We start from the raw sequence: 20,348 nt of genomic DNA on the forward strand, positions 1-20,348 counted from the left end.
GCTCTTTTGCTTTCACCTTTTGAGGTGTGAGAAGGTGCCGCACAGGATGCTGCTTACAAACACTACATGTAAAAGGGTGTGAAGATTTTATTAGGTATATCTACATGCATGCATGTATTCATTCTGGTGCAGCTTTAGTCTTTTAATCAGTGACACTTGATGATGAATCTGAGTTTTACAGACTAAAGCACATACTTCACCATCATCTGAAACCTTTAAAAGTCTCCTGTTCTGTTAATTCCTAAAATGGATTTCATATAAACTTGTAATTCCCACCAAACTCACAGCATGTGCCTGCTGAACAGTTTTTTGGTTTTTTGGTTTTTTTTTTTTTCCCCACTTATTAAAAAGGGCCCTTTTTGTTGAAATCTGTGAATACCTCATCAGGCAAATATGAAGAAATTAACAAATTGAGGAAAAAATTGTGAATAGTATGATGCTGAATGAAATATGCTGTTGACAGTATCCAAGGAATGTTCTTCAAGACTTCTATGTAGTATTAAAGCCACAAAATGCAAATGTAGCTTTTGTTTTTGCTGTTGATAAAAGCACTTTACTGAGTGATAAACATCACATTGAAGCCATTGTAGTGAGTAATTTCTGATACTCAGTAGCATATTGAAGTTTTCAGTAAAATGCTTTAAGAGTACCCTAATTTGATATGGCTTTCTATTTACAGCTATTGTGGATGATGAAAGGCTTTCAGCAGAGGAAATGGATGAGAGGAGGCGTCAGAACATTGCTTATGAGTATTTATGCCACCTAGAGGAAGCAAAAAGGTAAATAAACTCAAATTACACTTAAAATCGTAATCCTAGTTTTTAGCTTCAGAGTCTAGAATACAGCTCTGAGATTTCCTGAGATGAGTCAAACTGAGACACTGGATCAAGAGTCTTATCTGTCCTTTTATTTATTTATTGTGGTTTCTCTAATTCTAGCATACCAGTGTTTTATAGAGTAGAAAGAAATTTTATGAGAATCTTCTCACTTAGTGGCAATTTTTAAAGAAATGTAAGAGGCAGGCACTGACCTCTAATGTATTGGAGTTTAGGGTTTCATTGACCACATGCAAGGGTGTTGAGCCATGTGTGTATACTCAGTTCTCAGTTAGTATTTGGCCAGATACCCATCCATACTGGAAAAAGAAACAAGGTGAAAGTATCATGCTTATAAAATAACGTGCAATACGTTGGGCTAGATTCTGTTCCACCTACCAGACATTTTGTGGGACTTGGGCACCTATGTCCACTTACATGCCTAATTAGAGAAATAGGATCTGGCCCATAATGTCCCGCATAAAGTTGTTATAACTTTTTTTGCTGTAAAATAAAGATGTCAGGCTTTTTTACTGCTGTTGTTCTGATGACTATAAAGTTGTACTATACTATCACTTAATTTTATGAGGAAAGGTGTTTTTTTTTTTTCATGTTTCTTCAGAAGAATATTAATCCTTTGTATAGAGACTTTTGGGAAAACAATTTCAAGAGTAGAACCTACTAAGCCTCAAAGCTTCTTGAGCTTGAGAAAAATGAGAAGATTGCAGTACTATACATGGAATAAATTTAGTAAAAATCAGTGTTTCTGAACAGGAATCCTTTTTAGATTTCAAAATATCTTGTTTGTCTCTTTTTTTTAAGAAAAGTGTGACAATCCACTCTTGCCTTTCTATTGTATGAAAATGTCATTCATCTCTGCTAACACTCACTGTCTGTCCACAGCAGCTAAATCCCCAACTACAGATTATCAAGTTGTCCCAGAGACATTATGATGGTGCCTCGGCCTTGTTCTAACTTCCCCCCTTCATTATGCTGTCCCCTCACTGTAGTGAGCGCTGCCTGTTTCTGAGTTCAGACCTCTGATATAGCTTCCAAGCCAATAGGAAATCGTTAGTCTTCGGCTTGTATCTTGTTCTGTGTTCTTTCTCTTACATTTCTTGCATCTAAACTGTATACTTTTTATTTCGTAACTTTTATTAAGATACAATTTATTATAACTTCTCAGTTCCAGCTTTTCTTTTGTCTTCAGTTTCTTTTCATCTTCTTTGCAGAGAGAAGTCTGAACTCAAGCTCTTTGCGTTATGTCTCACTGAGAGTATCCTGTGATATTTTGCAAGGATAGATATAGCAGTAAAAAAGAATACTAGTTATTACCTTTGTGCTGCTTTTCTTGGTACTGGTGATAGATATAATATTTTTTAATGATTCTTCAGTGGTATTTTAGAGGTGATGACAAATGTGTTGGGTCTGGGTGTAGCAAAAAGGAGTCTCTTATCAAACACCCAGCCAATCTAATGATTTCCAGAGTTGTAAAATACTCCTTCTCTCTCTGCATTATACCATACTAATGGTACTTCAGTGGCTAGGTGGGTAATTGGGAGGAGATATCTAATGTGGCTTCCTGGGGGTGTGTCTTGGGTCTGCTACTGTTTATCTTCATTAGTAACTTGGAGGATGGGATTGAGTGTAAAGTTTTTATACTTACAGATGACATCAAGTTTGGTAGATTTGCAGGTGCTCTGGAAGAAAGGATTAGAATTCAGAATGACAGTGATAAACTGGAAAAATGGTCCAAAATGTATCAAACAAAATTAGATAAGGTGAAGTGAGAAGTCCTGCAAAGGACCTGGGGTTTGTATTGGCTCATATTCAGCTTAGTTTATTAGTGTGCTTCTAATGAAAGGATGGGGAAGCCAATAGCATACTAGACTGTATTTAATAGAAACATTGCTTAGAAGTTGAGGTGGAAGTGACTCTGCTCTGTTTAGCACTGGTAGGCCAGGAAATGTGAGGTACAAGGGAAAATTAGAACAACTGGGATTGTTTAGTCTGGAGAAGAGAAGACAGGGAGGGGTTTGATAACTGCCCTTTAGGTTTTGTCATATGTAAGGAGTAATGCTCTTAAACTGCAGCAAGGGTGGATTTTTTTTGTTTGTGTTTTTTTGTTTTGTTTTTTTTAGGTTGGATATTGGGAAGAACTTTCTCTAGCAAGGGTGGCTAAGCATTGTAACATCCTACCTGGAGAGGTTGTAGAATCTGTCCTTGGAAACTTTCAAGGGCAGGTTAGAGAGACGCAAGCAGAGAGGTACAATGGTCTTTGTCACCTGGAGGGGGAACCTTTCTGCCTGCTGCTGCTGTTGCCACTGTCCCAGTCTCCATGGAGCTTGACGAGCAGCTCTAGCTTAAACAAAACCTTTCATTGCTTGAGACCAAAATAACAGCTTCCAAAGAATATAGCATCAACCACTCCACTCCAAATTCCCTCTAGGTGAGCAAGCATTGTAGTACTACATCTTGTGAGAAGTCTGATGGCACACTTCCTGGGAGTTAAAAGGCCTATGTCAAACTCTTCTGACCAGTGGAAGAGAGAGCGCAATCATTAGAACCCTAATCCAAGAAAGGGTGATTCTAATTGGGATTGAAGGTGCTGTTGGTGCAAGCTTGCATGCACCATTTATCTTTAAAAAATCTATTGATCTTAGAACCAGTCCTACGAAAGTTCCAGAAAATTATGGCCCCAAAACAACCATATGACAAGAGAGATTTTTAATGGGATTTTTTTGTTGTTGGTTTTTGATTTTTGTTCTTTATATTGATGTGTTGTCTTTCTGGGAAGAAAAACTTTTTGAGGGAGGAAAGAAGAAACTGGAATTACTCTTAATTGTATTGTCTTCTTAAACAGCTGCACAGTCATCCAGTGCTATTCTCGAACTGAGATAAATGGCTAAAAGTATGTTTACTTCATTCACCCGGGCAGGTGGTGGCAGTGTGCATGTGGTTTTTAACCATTCAACCTTTGCAGCTTCAGAAATTGATACTGAAGCATTAGATGACCAAAGATTTTGGCACAATGCCATTTTTTGTGTTGCATTATAATTTTTAAACTAAACCATGCTATAGCAGTGGGGGCTGACCTCTGCAGTGTTTGTAATCAAAATGTTTTTAACAGCTGTACATTTCAAAATGCCAGAGTTAATTAAAAAGTGAAGAATGTGTACTTTCAGCTGTTTTTTTTTTTTTAATCATTGTTTGCACATTTTACTTCCTGTAGGATGGCTTAATAAAAATACTCCCAAATCAGACCTGAAAATGGATTATCTTATTAGTTGTGCTTCTGTCAATAGTACCTTCTGTGCTAGGTACACTTTCTTGATATTACATGTCCTGCAAGATAGGAAGTTGCTTAAACACAATGCACAGACTTGAAATATCTGTGGAGATCAGCACTGTTTGAATAGGGTGTTAAGTCTGATATTAACAAGCACTTGTTCCATTGCATTATGCTACTAAACCTAACACCTGCCTAAAGTAAACAGAGCAATTAATGGCTGACTTACTCTCCCCCCCCCCCCTCCCTTCTCTGTCCTCCCAAAATAAATTGGCAGTATGGAACTGATCTAAAGAGTTATTTCAAACCTGAGAATTTTGTGAGCTAACATGAGAGCTAATATTTCTGATATTTGCTTTAAGCTTATGGAAGCAGTAAAATTAGAGGCAAAGCTATTAGTTTTAATCTTTTTCTTCCTTCAAGTAGAATAATTTGCTTCCAGTTTATTTGTCCAAGTTTCCATTTTAGTTAAATTCATTAAATCCTGCAAAACTCTGCAAGTTGAAGGATGTTAGATCTTGTTCTACATACAGCAGCTCCCTTAATCAAGTCCCAGAAAACATGTAGTAATTTTTCTTTAAATAATCTTTTTGAAGGGATTCATCTTAATTGTTTTTGTAATTGGCTAGAATTAATTGAAACATTATCACTAAATTCTCTTTGCTAGAGTTTATCCTTGTCTGTAATTCTAGCTATTACACTGCCTCAAGCCTGGCTTTTGCTTTAGCTTTTCCAGAGCTGTGCACTAAGCAAACCATTTTGTTTTGAACAGTAGCACACATGTTGTGAAATTCTGTTAATTGTCACGGATACTGTGGTATACTACAAGCCTAATGGAAATGTAGTGTTGGTAACGACTTAATATACTGGAACAGCTCTTGCTGACTTGAAAGCTTGTGACAGGGCTGAATTTGCCTGATAGCATCTTTTTATCTTGGTGTGTTGTCTTGCATTCAAACTGAGCTTTTTTTCCTTACAGAGAAATCAACTGTATTTCAAGTTGTAACTCTTGGTTTTTTTGCGTCCTCCATCCTCTCTTCCTTTTAATTTTAAGAGCATGTTATTTGCAACTTACTGTGAGTGGGTAGAAAACTTGGATTTTGTTTTGAAAAATTAATATTTTTAGGGTTTTTCCCTTTTACTTGGCTACAGACTTTCTCCTTGCTTTCTCATTCTCTAACGATATGAACTGGCCACAGAGTGATCTGGCCTTCACAGGAATGATGAAGAATGATCCAGCCAGATGAGCCAAAGAATTTCTTTGGAGTTGGAAGATATGGGTATAAAAGCTTCTAGGGCAACGGCTTTCAACCTGTGGTCCACAGGCCCCTGGGGGTCTGCAGGCTATATCTAAGGGGTCCGCAGAAGATTACTATAACCAGTCTAAAGTATGTAACTACTCGCTCTAACATCTCAAAGGGGTCTGCACCTCCATTCAAAATTTAAGGGGTCCACAAATGAAAAAAGGCTGAAAACCAGTGATCTTGAGCCAAAGAGGACATGGAATGCAGATCTCTCTGGGCAAGTGCTCTACTGAGGCTTACAGAAAAGATAGGGACTACTAACACATTCCTTCTTCTGGCCTGATTTTAAAGAAGTGATCCAGTTTGTTTCAGGGTTGACTGAGCTCTAGAAGTGCTTGAGAGGATTTGGGTCATGAGTCCCAGTTTTCTACAGGCAGGCATCAGAGGTGCTGTTTTGGACTCTTATTTGTTGGTTTAGCAGCCTTCCCCTCTGCTGGCTGTTTAAAACCCTTTCTTAAGCGTTGTGTGTTTTGTGTTTAAAAGGTGCCTATCTTGGAAGCCTGGCATTTAAAATAGGCAAGGTGATGCTAAGGCCCCTGGCAGGCATTCGTTCAACTAAAGGTGCCATGGAATCTGCATGAGCCCAACAATTGCATTTCCTGCCATGTTACTTGTACATGGCAGGGGGACAATCATATGACTGGGGATCAGAGTCCCATTGCTCCATGTGCCATTGCAGGGGGAGCCTGGGATCATGAACACAGGCTCCCACTACACCAGCAAGTAAGAAGGCAGTCGGATGATCCCTACTCCCAGCCTTGGCAGCATATAAGAGTCAAGGACTCTGATGTACCAGTGAGGCTGGAAGTGCCAATTGGCCAACTGCTACTGTCAGCCTCTGGGACCCTGCCAGAGCCCCTGACTGCTCCCTCAAAGCTGGGAGTCCTAATCAGCTGACCCTGTTAGCTTCTGAGATTCAGCAGAGTGAAGGGCTGGGTTGTGCCCCAGAGGCTGGGAGCCTGATCTGCTACTCTGTTCCTAGCTGTGGGGCACAGCTGGAGTTGAGGGCTCCACACCCACAGTCTCTGTGGCACAGAATCTGCTGCAGCCTGGAGGGTAGGAGTGCAGATCTCCGGGCTGCATCAGTGGAGGACTCTTGTACCTGGGAGGCTGGGAGTCCTGATCAGTTGCTACTCCCAGCTGCTGGCTCAGTGGAATTAAGGGCACTGTGTCCTGCAGCTGGGAGTGGCAGCTGATCTTGGCTCCCAGCCTCAGGGGTATATTGGAGTCCTTGACTCTGACATGTCCCTGAGGCTGGGAATGGCAGTCAGCTGATGGGTGCTTGCAGCCTTGAGAATGTATGGGAGCCAAGCACTCCCAAGGCTGGGAGCCCTAATAAACCTAGCCTCACATGTAATTTAAGGTGTGATGGGAACCAGCCATAAAGGTTATTACATATTTTGTAAGAATCTTTGGGTTGAATCTTGAGACTTACATTTTGTGCATCAACTTAGTGGCTTATTCCTTGTTAATGCAATTAATGGCATAGTTAACCATGTGGCTAGGTTACTAGTTAAATTGCGATTAACCAGCTAGTCGCATCTGAAGTAGAACATCTGCCAGGGGCCTAAGTGTTAATTTTTAAATCTAATTTTGTTTTGTTTTTGTGGTGTTGTTTTTGGTTTCTTAAAAAAAAGTTATTTAAACGGTGTCAAATTAGCTGACTATGTAGGAATCTTAAGTTCCTTTTGTAGCACTCCTTTTATGGCAGCCTTAAATTGTGAAAAGATTTGGCTCTTTTAAATGCAGTAATAGATCTGCTCCAGATCTTGTCCTTTTGAGAAAATTGTCTCAAATCTTTCTTCATTTTTAAAGGGAGCAGTCTTCCAGCCAGGGTTTTATAACACTTTGGCCACGTCCAGACAAGTATGGCCATGCAGTTTTGTAGCGCTGCAGATGCATCTGTGGTACCTCATACCACACATTTGGGTTTTCTCCATGTTGCGAGGTAGCAGCACCGGGGGGAGGGGTTTGGCCTCAGGAGGTCCTGGGGTCAACCCCCCCACCCCCCTGCCAAAAAAAAACCCCAACAACCCCAAAACACAACAAACCCATGCATAAAAGCAGGGTAGCACTGCCCAAAACTGGAGCTTGGCCAGCCAGAGCCACACTCCAGCTGTTTGCCAGGCTCTGAGCAGCAGGATTTTTGCTGCTGCAGCCCAGGACTCCAGGTAAGGCTGCTGGGGCTAGCAATAGGCTGGCCCCAGCCTCCCCTACCCCACCATGGGGTAACCTGGTGTGTGCCAGAGGGTGCGTGGCACAGGCCTTCCCTGGGGACAAATATCTGTGGCACAAGGTGTGCCACTGCTTGTCCCTGGGGAAACAAATGTCCTTGTTCATGTGGATGCAGCCCCTGAGGTGTTTTGAGATCCTTTTTTAACAGTGATGTGCAATATAAGCAGCTAGGTGTGCCAGCACCTATGTATCTACAAGATTAAACCCAGTGGTCTCAAATAGAAATTCATAAAGTCTTTCTGAGTTTTTTACAATAGAAGAATTACTTTATTTTGTCTGTAGTCATGGAACTAGTGAAAGCTAAGAGGTGGCATTTTCTGAGGGATCCCTTCAGTCTAACAAGGTTGAAAACTACTAGTGTAGCGGGCCAGTGAAATGTATTAGCAGTTTTGCAGTGGCGTAGTTGTATTACAGTGAATCGACTAGCATCTAGATATTTATATGTAGCTGGAGGATTCTACTACTTTTCTATAACTTCTAAATAGCCAACAACATTTTGGAAACTCCTTTCTATAGGGAGCAGTTAGTTAGAGGAAAAGGAGTGTCATCTTTTTGTGCGATGCATATAGCGGTGCAGAAAGCCTGAGGACAACTCATAGCAATAGTTGCATCTGCTGCTGAGCATCAGGTGTGGTTTTTGCAGTGGCATTTAAAAGAATGGAAGGATTGCTGTGCAACTTGCTTTTCGTATAGGAAGCAAATTTCTTACTGGATGAGTCTTGTAACCTAGTGAAATGGCTCCTTATTGATTGGAAAAAAAATGGCTCTATCCATAAGGAGAAGTTTTGATCAATTACATAATGATTTTTTTAAAAACATTTTTGATGTCTGCTTCCCTAGCCTACCTTTCCTGTGAGCCTCTTTGCCAGGCATATTGAGATGGCTGGGTTCCTTTTTCTTTCTATTTGGGCAGTACAGCATGAGAAGATGTGCATTCATGCATTACTGACTGCTCAGCAGAACTAGTTAGTGCAGCCTAGTGGGCAGGCTATAGTGGTTGTTCTGCCTCCCATTTGACATGTAATACTTGGGGAGCAGTCCAATAACATGGCATCGTTGCTTGTCTGGGAAGGAAGGGTCCCCACCATGTGCCCTGTACCAAGGCTGGAGCTGCTGCCGCAGTATAAAACACATGATGGTGGTGGCAGCTGTAGCATGGGGCATGTGATGAGAGCTGGAGCTGCTGCCGCCACCACCACCACTATGTGCACCAGGCCAGAGATGGAGCTGCTACCACTGGACCTACGCTCTGCCCTGGGCTGGACCGCAGTGGTCCAGATCTAGTTGGGGACAGGTGGTGAGTCTACCCTGATGTTCAGTAACAAGAAAAATAATGCACCATACTGTGTTGGATCATTTTATGTTTGTCCTAATCCTGGTACTTATTACATACTATTTATTCAAATACATTTTTATATGTAGTAACAATTTGATTGCAGTAGAGTAGAAATAGGACTTTAAATTCAGCTTATACATGTGTTAGTGCATTCTTAAGAGTAAGACATGTTACAAGTGAGGAGACTATTCTGGCTCATGTTACATATTGCTGGCACATATGCAGCAAGACATGACTTTGCATATGTTCTTTCTATTTATATTGTTACTCTAAGAATGCACAAATTACAGATATGGGTGCAGGTATTAACCCTCCATTTTTCTGAATTCCTCAACCTTTTTGCCCTTCCCATCCTTTTAATAGACCTCTTCCTACAACCTGAAATACTACCTGTTGTAATTTTTGTGATCCTGCAACAGTGACTCCGAAATCCTACAAGCATATAGGCCATCAATAACTTCTTTAAAATGGCTGAAGTTAATGTTGGTGACTAAGGCTTAGATGTAGACTAGCAACTGGTAAGGCAAGTTTCATTCTAGAATGGGGGACTAGTGAGTCAAACTAGAATTTCTAGTCATTGCAGGAAGGTTACTTTTTTGTATCAGCACCCTTTAACAAATTCAGCTGAAATTTGATCAGTCGTGAGACATGCATTAATGCTATTTGTAGCTTTGTGTCTTGTAACTGAAAAGTCAGTCTAAAAATGCAGGTGAGGGTGGTTGGGTGGGTTATTTTTCCTTGCATTAAGCACTGTCTGTAGAGTGGTGCTTTTGGAGGGAACATGAAAATAAATGTGCTCTTATACTCTATCCCTAGGATTAGTCAACCTGATATTCACTTTTGTGAATGGATTTTGCTTTTGCAGTAGAAGCGAGGTGGCCTAGTGGTGATTCATTTTGAAGCATGAATAGCATCCGAGTCATCCTGGTTCTATATGCAGAATGAAGGAGGTGGAGTTGTACAGGGATAGCAGCTTGTTTCCTCTTCCATCTGTGGATCAAGGTTTCACTATGATGGTCAGCAGCAGCGCATGAGAAGAATTTTGAGGTTGAGGTGTGTGAGCAGAGGAGCACAGACATGGATTGGTGGAACTTCTTTTACCAGTTCTTGTTTAGGGCAGTGATTCTCAACCAGGGTGCCTTGAACCTTTCAAGCATATCATGAAAAGTTAGCTTAGGTGTGCAAACATGATTCACAAGGTAAACTCAGAGATTTCAAATAGGAATCCATAGCATCACAAACATTGTGACTTGGTGTGGTCAGTTCTTTGCAACAGAAGAATTGCTCTATTTTTTTCTGCTATCAAAAAATGAGTTCAAATTCAGAAGTTGCATTTTCTGAGGTATGCTTAGAGTGTAATGAGGTTGAGAATCACTGATGTAGGGAAACTAACAGAAACCTTTTCCTGTTGTTGCTACCAAACTTGGTGTTGGAGAGGATGGGCCAAATGCCTCTCTTTCAGGAGATCTGCACTGTCATGGCAGCTGAAACCTTAATATTTTGTGTGCCAACAGAACCTGAGGCAATACAGCCATATGCTGAGCTAGCATGGGATGGTGGTGGAATGTGTGGGTTTTTTTTTTTTTTCTTTCTAATTAACAGCAAGATTGTTTCTGAGCAGCTCTAAATTTTTTTTTAATGGGATACATGGGGAATGCTGTCATCGGTGCTTCTGATGTTAAGGAAGAATACTTTGGACTGGGTTTCTGATCGTTCTGAATGGGGGTGTAGTTGCAAACATTTAATAAACCTGTCAAGTGCTACAGGGCCTGTAACAGTCACTGTATAAGAACGTTCTGGTGAATACAGTGGAACTGAATGAGATTACAGTGCAACAGCCCAAGCATGGTACATACTTAAATCATGAATTACAGGAATAATTTCAATCCAGGTGAAGATTTTCAGTTTGTTAATGGGGGGGAAAGGAGTGCAGTACCTGATCCTCTGACTTGGAGAACATCTGAGCAGACTCATGGTGACCATATGTGTAGTCCCTATGAGTGTCTGTTGTCTTCTACAGACTGGAACAGGTGTGTGGTAGGCTGTTGTTTGGTGTCTCGTACCTCCATAACTGGCTTTGCCGCAGGAGATGTTTTGCATACTTTACAATCATTGGCAATTTGGAAGCAATTCCATGAGTTGTCATGGAGGGTGGACCTCAACATACAAGATGAGACTTTCACTAATCCCTGTGAGACTCCATGGAGAGGCTCTGAAGCAGACCATGTCCTGCCATTTTCTGCTCAGTTAGCTTTTCTGTATTTGTCTATAGCATTCCTGTACCCGTATACAATTAACTGACCGCTGGCCTGCTGACTGCCTTTGGGCCAAGCACAGTCCCTGAAGGATAACTTGCAGCCCCTGCCTTCCTGGTCTTAGCCCTGTGTTACCCTTCTCTCCTCCCCCACAATTGCTGCTGTTGCCTCAGGAATCTCTGGGCTCCCCATATCTCCACCAGCTGCTTGTCCTTGGGAAGCTTGGACAGACTTGGGGACCCCATCCAGCAAGGCATCGCAGGTGCTTCTTGCCACATGGCACAGAAGCATTGGCCTAGTGCCACATGGTGGGACCTGCTGCAAAATATTCTTGTGGGGGTTGTGCAACATAAAGTTGAAGGCGGGTGTGTAGCTTGCATGGTATTATGGCAGGAAAGATGTGTGGCTCCAAGCTGCACATAAATTGGGCAGCCCTGAATCGATAACGTAGATTCATAGATGTTAGGGTCGGAAGGGACCTCTAGATCATCGAGTCCGACCCCCTGCATAGGCAGGAAAGAGTGCTGGGTCTAGATGACCCCAGCTAGATGCTTATCCAACCTCCCCTTGAAGACCCCCAGTGTAGGGGAGAGCACCACCTCCCTTGGGAGCCCGTTCCAGACCTTGGCCACTCGAACTGTGAAGAAGTTCTTCCTAATGTCCAATCTAAATCTGCTCTCTACTAGCTTGTGGCCATTATTTCTTGTAACCCCCGGGGGCGCCTTGGTGAATAAATACTCACCAATTCCCTTCTGTGCCCCCGTGATGAACTTATAGGCAGCCACAAGGTCACCTCTCAACCTTCTCTTGCGGAGGCTGAAAAGGTCCAGTTTCTCTAGTCTCTCCTCGTAGGGCTTGGTCTGCAGGCCCTTAACCATACGAGTGGCCCTTCTCTGGACCCTCTCCAGGTTATCCACATCCCTCTTGAAGTGCGGCGCCCAGAATTGCACTCAGTACTCCAACTGCGGTCTGACCAGCGCCCGATAGAGGGGAAGTATCACCTCCTTGGACCTATTCGTCATGCATCTGCTGATGCACGATAAAGTGCCATTGGCTTTTCTGATGGCTTCGTCACACATGATTACCAATGTTGGTTAATGGGCAACACAGTTCGGGACTACATTTGTACTATGTCAGTAGTGCTCGACCTCTTGCCTCCATGGGTTTTATCTGCAGGACTGCCACCTGCTTGTGGCAAATGCCTGGTAAGATCTGGGCCTAATCTAGTATGCAGGTCCATGCTGTCCAAAGTGTAGGGCTCCCCATAGGCCTAGAAACTAGGCAGCAGAGGAGTGGCAATTTACTACCACTACTCCTTTCCCTGCCCACCACCTAAGTTTTTGGACTTGCTGTTTTAATAGGTGCTGTTGCTGATGATAACCTAATCAGTCTACATTACATACGCACACGTGTGTGCGCACACTCACTTTTTTTTTTTTCCTGGCTCAATTCATTTTAACTTTATAGAAGCTTTCTCAACACTTTAAGTTAAATGGACCTCTATTTAGAAGTTAACTATGCTCCAAATACTGTTATAGTTTGTTTGGGGGGGGGGGGGGATTATTTAATAGAGAAATCCCATTTTCAGCTGGCACGAAGTTCTTTCTAGGCTGAATTTACATTTTTAAATACAAAGGTTAGTATATGAATACTATGGGGTTTTTTTTAGCAGTACACCTGAAAATAGGAAGTTCATGAAATAAGTAAGTTTTGACTTCATACGCTGTTAATCTGAAGAAGCTTCCCTTTTCCAATCTTGTTTCTTTTCTAAAGCAGAGAAGACTTTTTTTTCCTTGTATAAAAAAAGGATTTGCCCGCTGAACTCGTGAACTATGATATTCTTCAGTTTCAATGTGAAAAGAAGTATGAGAAGGGTGTCATTTTTGTTTTTTAAGTGGTGTCCCTCTTTTTCTAAAAAGAAAAATGCATACAAATGGAGTGACACTTGATTGCCAAGACTTTTCTTTATGAAACTTTCACTTCAGTTTCCCTTTATGATCTGTTTGCCCAGCCCAACCCTATTTCTCCCCCCCCCCCCCCCAAAAAAAAAAAAGAAACCTGCTACTAGTATTACATCTAAATTTCTTGTTAGCCTAATATGAATTGTGAAATGAAGTCTGCTAACCTTTTATGGGAGGTATACAGTTTTGCTTTAGGTTTGGCAGTATGGAGTAAAATCTTTGTCCAGTGCATGCATTTGTGATCAGTGTTTCTAATGCATTGACTTTTTTTGTTTTGTTGCTTTGTCGCCTCAAAGCACAGACTTTGATCTGCAGTCACTAAATAAATATGCTTGTGTATGATAGAATTCCAGTTTCAACATTTACTCCTACTTGTCAAGGTCAAAGTGGTATCACATGATTGTTAATAAAGTGTTAGTTTTCCTATGAGGTAAGAAACAAGAGAGTAAATCTCCCACTTGCTAACACATACATATTTTAGGGCTGTAGACCAGAGGTCAGCAACCTACAGCATGTGGGTTATAGGTTACAGTTTCATTGGGTGGGGACCCTGCCATAGTCGGGTGGCAAAGAGAAGCAGCTGGGTCCTACTGCATGCCTATTTTAGCCTCAGGCTGGGTCATTGCTGACCCCTGCTCTAGACTAACCTCATTTGGGCTGTAAGGAAATGCTTGGATGTTGTCTCCATCCAGAAATATTTCCAATGTTCTTTATGGGTGTCAGGTTTTACTCATCTGTAGTAGATGTACAGCCAGTTCATAGATCTGAACTTCATAGGTTCATCTGGGCTGTGTAACTGAGAATCATGCAAGAGGGTAATTAACAAAGTTAAAACGATTGGTCTTGAAGGGAAATATTTTTCCACATTTTGAAGCTTTATATCCTCCTTAATTTATGGACTGTCTTTGAATCCTACAGAATTTTAGTGTATTTTTTTGCTTGACAAAGTTCTCTTGCCTGTCTCCATGATTAAAAGCCCTAATTCTGTTTTTGTAGTGGCATGTACCAAACAGGCCCAGTGTTTCCCAGAATGTGAATTCCTTAGTACATGTGCATTCCTTAGTGACAGATTAGAAGTGCTATGGACATGCCTATCATTCTCTGGAATATTGACTTGCATTTTAAAATGGCTCTTATGGTGAAGTTTAACTGCAATGATGTTGTCTTGACTGCTTTTGCACAGTGCAGGCTGAGAGATGAACTGCCCTGTTTGGATAGTTTTGGGGTTTGTTTTTTTTCCCTGCTTTTAAAATGGGTTTTTAAGTATACAAGAAATTGTGGGTGTTTTGTGAAGATATTTACCAGGCTTGAACAGAGTTTGGGATGTATCCATGGGAATCCATGAAGATTACATTCTTGTGCCTCACTGAAGACATAGGACTTTTATTATGTGGGGGTGTTGCCTGATGAGGCTACTGGTCTCTCTTCATTCCTGAATGAAGATTTACTTTGCAAACTTTGGGGAAATACTGCTCTTAATCATCCTATTGACTGCAATGAGACTATTCCAATGTTGGTGTACCTTGCTGATTGCTTGCCTTGGTAGCCAATCGGAGTGCTCTGGACAAACAGACACATGGCAGAGTGCTGCTGTGACAATGGGGACTGAGGGGCTGGAGTAGGTGGGGGTGAGGTCCCCCTGCCATACTCCTTGAAGGCAGAGAGGGATGTTGGGGACCAGAGCGCTGCCGTGACAGAGGGGACAGAGCAGGGGGGCAGGCCAGCACTGCTGGCCTGCCCCCCCTTGCTCCTTGGAGGTGGTTGGGGTGCAGGGTCCTGACTGCACAGTGCTGGCCTCGCCTTGCTCCACATGGCGGAGCACAGTCATAACAGCGGGGACTGGGACTGGAATCCCCCTCCTGCCCTGCTTCTTGGAGCCAGGGGCTGGAGCATCTTTCCTCCCCCCTCTCCCCCCCCACAGCGGCTGGTGGGGAGGGGGAGGCAGGAGGGAGGGAGGGGGCAGGAAGGGGAGAGGGGGTGACCAGTGGCTGCGCTCTGCTGCAACTACCACTGTGGGCCCCGGCCCTGGCCCAAAGCAGCAGGGGGTGGGGAGTGGCTGTGGCTGTGGCTGCGCCTGTGTGTGTGGGGGGGGGGGGGACAGCCTCCCCCCCCCAACATTCTTGATGTACGGAGTGTGTGAGATGTGCCACCTAAAATTGCTTTTATTTTGATTCTCAATTATTAGTTAGATTTTTATCCCACTCGGGGTTAGTCGCATCAGTTCTACCACACTTGTATCACTACAGAATCATACAGGGTGTGTGAGACTAACCCCAAATGGGATAAAAATCTAACTAATAATTGAGAATCGAAGTAAGAGCAATTTTAGGTGGCTTGTATTGCTACATTATCATGCTGATTTTTAAGTTTAGTTTTGTTACATTATACATACTATGCAACAATTCCTCCCTGCTTTCCTGTCTCTTTAAAGTAGCCAAAATGTAAGTTTGTCCATACCTTGCCTAAGTACAGAGAGAGTGCATTATGATATATTCACTGATGCTAAATGTTCTTTTACTGCATGCAACCTGTTGTTCAGGATTTATTTTTAAACTTTAGAAATGGATGATTTATGTTTTGAAGTCTGACTCTGGAGATCATATGATCAAAAGAAGGATGCAGAGCTACCATAGCTCTGTGGGTTTTAAAGTGTCTTCTGAAAGTTTTGATTTTAATATTCTAAATTGTAGTGCAGAAATTCCATTAATGGAAGGACTACGTTTCTGAGATATTCAGAGAGAGGTTTTGTACATTCTTTTAGAGTACTGCCCTTTTTTTTTTTTTTAAATGTCCAAAATACATTAATATTTAACTGCTGGAGAGACGGCTTTCAATATGTTTGACCTTCATGCATGTCAAGATACCCATGTTTCAAAGAACAGAATTTTCTGAAGGTGGAGCATGCATAAGATGCACTGATAAGCCAACATTTATGCTGTACGTGAACAGTCTATCACCAGAAGAACTTTGAAGCTTTAATGAAAGCATTCAGTAATGTGGATACTTTGTAACTTGATTTCTGGAATGTTTAATAATTAATGTTTATGTGCATGCTGTGGTTCCATTCAAGCAGGATGTGTAGAAGTTCATAACTGATTTGATTAACAGGTGCCCTTGCACGCTGCTTTATGCTGTTCTCCTCCTTGTTGCCCTATAACAATCGAATCTTGTATCAAGATGTGGTGAATGAGCAACACTTGCCCCCAAGTACTTTCCCATTTTAACAGATAGTGGCTGACCTTCTTTTTCTTCCTTTTTTTTTCTTTTGGTGTTTTTGTTTTGTTTTTGTTTTGGGGGTTTGTTTGTTTTGTTTTTGGAATTTCTGGTACAAATAATGACAATTCTACTCTAAATGGAAATAATTCTTAATAGTTCATCTGGAGGGTTGAGCTGGTTTTGAAAAATTCAGCCTTTTATAGGCAGAAACATCACCCTTTCCTCCAAGGAGGACCAAGGGTGGGAAAAGTACACCCTGGGGAATTACACAATTATGCACCTGTGCAATTTTGCTCATAAAAGGCATGACCCATACATAATTGCATAATTTAACCCTGGCAGGCTCTGTGCCTCCACTTCCACAGGGCTCCCAGCACTCCAGCTGGGAGTTGCACATGTAGATTCCAAGTGTGGTGGCTTGCGCCTAGACAGCTGGTAAGTGGGGAGGAGAACTTCTGCCTGCAACAGAGGGCATGGGGTTTATGGGTGCGGGTGGGAAGTGTGTGGGTGCGTGGGGGGTTTGTGGGCAGGTGTAGGCCATGTGACATCAGGCTGGGCTGGCCAGGTTCATGCCTCCATGTGGGGCTTCTAGCACTCCAGCGGGAAGCCCCACATGGAGGTATGGAGCCAGCCCAGCCCGATGGCACACAGCTTGCACTTTCTGTGCCTCAAACCCCATATGCTGTCATGAAGCCAGCTGCCAGTCTGGTCTGAAGGTGCACACCAGCGGGCAGGGCTGGCTCCATGCCGCCATGTGCAGCCCCCAGGGCTCAGCCAGAGCTGCGTGCTGCTGGTGGCTCGGCCTGCCACATCTATGAGTGCCCTGAGGGCCTGCTGCTGCTGAGCTACTGGTGGCAGGGGCAGTGTGCTGGAGGGGGGCACATCCACAAACCCCATCCCCCATCTGTACAAAGCACCTGCATATATTTCTAAAGATTCAAATAAGTGTTCTATTTTTTTTTCCACAAATTAAACTAAATATAAGTAGTTAATTTCACATGATTCAATTTTTCTGTGCATAATTTTGAATTTTTTCTGCATATACTTCCTTGGGGTGTAAAAAAGGCAGCCATCTTGATCTTTTAGTTCCTGTTCTGAAATGCGATGTTACAGTAGGAAAGCCAAACTGGATCAGACCAGTGGCTTGTTTAGTCAGTATCCTGTTGCAGACAGTAGTCAGTACAAAATGTGCTGTAGAAAGGTGCAAAAATATTTTGGTGTAAGCAGTTGAGATGACTTGTCCCTAGAGAATTATAATATACACACTTCCCCACCTCCAAGTCCAGCAGGTGGAGTCTGGTTGATACCCAGAGCATGAGGATTTTGTCCTGACAGACTTTTTTTAATAATTGCTATTGCGGGCTTTCAAGTATTGTAGTAAGATGCACGGATGTCTTGTCTGTTTCTCCTCCCATCCTAAACCTTACAAGCTCTAGATCGGACTTCCACAGAACAACTACACGCTGGAAGAAGGAAACCAGGATAGGACTCTTTTTTTTTTTATTGGCTTGCTACTTCTCAGTCTTATTTGAGTGTCCCTCTTTTTCATGAAGCAGGTAGTATCTGGTTATTGGACAAACTTACAGTTGGGGGAGCAGAAAGAATTATGGTATTTGAGTGAGTGAACTGGCTTAGAATTTGGGACTAATACTATTATCGTTTTTCCCCCGATGTTTCTTGCCTCAGTTGCCTGATGCATTGTACCGAAGTTGAGGAAGCTGGTTGCTGCCAGTGAAGGGAAAGATGTAAAGAACTTGGGTGTGAATGCAGGAGGAATAACTGCAAGACCAGCAGGATTTTTAGTTTTCCTGAAGAACTGTAATACCATATTCTGAACAGTAGTAGGCGTGCCACTTTAGAGTGCATTTGTGGTAAAAGGCTAAATGTCCAGTTACCATTTCAGAGATTTTTAACTGTGGCTTTTAAAGTCCTGGTCCTTACTACTTCCTCTTACTCTTGATCATAGAAGTCCATTCTGGTCAGACAATAATAAGTGGTCATATGCATGGTAGGGCAATTGAGTGTGCGTCTTAGATGCATTAATTGCAGGAGTATGTATTCTAATACAAGAGGCAAGGATTTTTTGTGGGACACCTCTATTTTTTTTGGACCAACTAAATGGTTAAGATAGACTTAAACTTTCAAATGCTATGCATTCTTGCTCTTATCTGCTTGGGCATCTCTGTTGGGGCAGAGTTGCTGCTGGGCTTTTCATCTTCTGGTGACAAGTCTTCAACATGGTGATTTGAGCAGTGATTTCAATAAACTTAAGGCACTAAGAGCCATATGTTTGACAATTCTTGGTGTCCAGCAACACGCAAGCATGCAGAATAAGAAACATTCAACTTTCAGTTCTTTATTGTCAAAATAGTCTTTCAGACAAGCAAATAGTAAACTTTTAATGACCTTCAGCTTGCTGTGATGAATCTTGTTATCATAGTTTCCTACTACTAAGCTTTTGGCCGGGAGTACATTTAAAAAGTGATTGGGGGGGGCAGGGATGGTTTTGTGTTTTGTTTAAAATAAAGGCCTGCTTTATTGTTTAGTAAGACAGACTTGATAGTAAGTTTTTAACATAAGAAATTGGAGACTTTTGTACAATACATTGCCAAATTAGAATGAAAGCATTTTTAATGTTAAAGTACCATCTGAGTCAGTGTTGCAAAATGTTTTTGAGATGACCATATTCCTCTAAGGAGTCTCTGATGGAGCCAGTGATTTTTTTGAATGACCTCAGGCATATATTCCCCAATGAACTTCGCAGCATTTCTTTGAAGCCTTAGTTGAACACCCCCCCCCTCCCCCCCTTGTTGCTTACAAAATCTTGAACATGATTTTGTGTTTTAACATTGCTTTATTTGGAAAGAAGTTTTGTATGCAAAACATGGTAGGTGATGGTATGATTATTCAACATTGGTTAGGCCTCAGCTGGGGTGCTGTGTCTAGTTTGGGGCATCTAGTTTTAAAGAAAGATGTGAAGAATTTAGAAAAGATGTGCAGGTGACCAAAGATGACAAAAGTTTGAGGAAAGTTTTTAAGGAACTAGATGCCATCTTAGTTTGAAAAAAGATTGAGAGGGGACAGGAGAGCTGCCTTGGCTGGAGGCCAATTATAGAAAATATGAGGTGCAGAAAGGTGTGGGGTTGTTTTTATTTTTAAATGTGACAGATCTGATTTAATCTAAATCTTTTGTGAGAGAGAGAGAGAAGAGTGGGACAGTAGAATAAATTGCTTGGGGAAGCTGTAAAATCTTCACTAGAGAATTTCAAGAAGAGAATGGAAGTAAATCCTGCATCTATGCAGGGGTTGGGCAAGGTGGCCTTGATGTCCCATCCAAACCTATGATTCTAGGAAGAGTCAAAAGTGCCTGCTGTATAGGTATGTTGAGATTTATTAACATAATCATTTTGCTCCATCCCTTGCTACATTGCAGAGTTAGCAACTGTAAAAAGTCAAATTAAGCATCCTTTGACCCTACCAAAATAAAGTGAAGCTTTAAGTTGAAAAGATATCCTTGCTTTAGAAATGCTTCAAAAAGTTGAGCCATAATGCTTGTTGTATTCTATAGTGCAGAAAGAAAACAGAATAAGAGAATTTTGTGATTTGGGACAGTTTGTCCTGAAATTTAGTAGTGGTATCACTTGGGCGTAACCTTTTATAAAGGGTCTGGATGGCTAGGAAAACTGTTTCCTATACTTGAGTGACTGTAGTAGGGGTCAGAAATCTCTGGCATGCATGGCACATGAAGCCATTTTGCTCAGCATGCCACAGATGGCCTGGGCTCTAGGAAGTCCCCTGCCACTGGCCATGGAGCCCAGGCTGCTCACAGCAGTTGGTGGGGAGGCTGCAAGTGGCTGCACTGGGGTCCGTGAAACTGTCTAGGCTCGTTGCTGTTGGTGGGTGCACATGTACCTTGGGAAGGAGCTGGGGCTGCACT

General features: G+C 42.1%; 1 protein-coding gene across 4 annotated transcripts in view; it reads left to right on the plus strand.

Moving 5' to 3' along the window:
• IQGAP2 (IQ motif containing GTPase activating protein 2) overlaps positions 1-20,348 on the plus strand; it is a 205,894-nt gene that overhangs the window by 32,274 nt on the left and 153,272 nt on the right. For all 4 annotated transcript variants that reach the window (XM_014594718.3, XM_014594721.3, XM_014594723.3 and 1 more), the window contains exon 2: positions 680-779. In XM_014594718.3, the coding sequence (XP_014450204.2) occupies positions 680-779 (100 nt within the window). The remainder of the gene's footprint in view (positions 1-679; positions 780-20,348) is intronic.

This window comes from Alligator mississippiensis, chromosome 3 (assembly GCF_030867095.1).
Source record: "Alligator mississippiensis isolate rAllMis1 chromosome 3, rAllMis1, whole genome shotgun sequence".
Lineage (NCBI taxonomy): Eukaryota > Metazoa > Chordata > Crocodylia > Alligatoridae > Alligator > Alligator mississippiensis.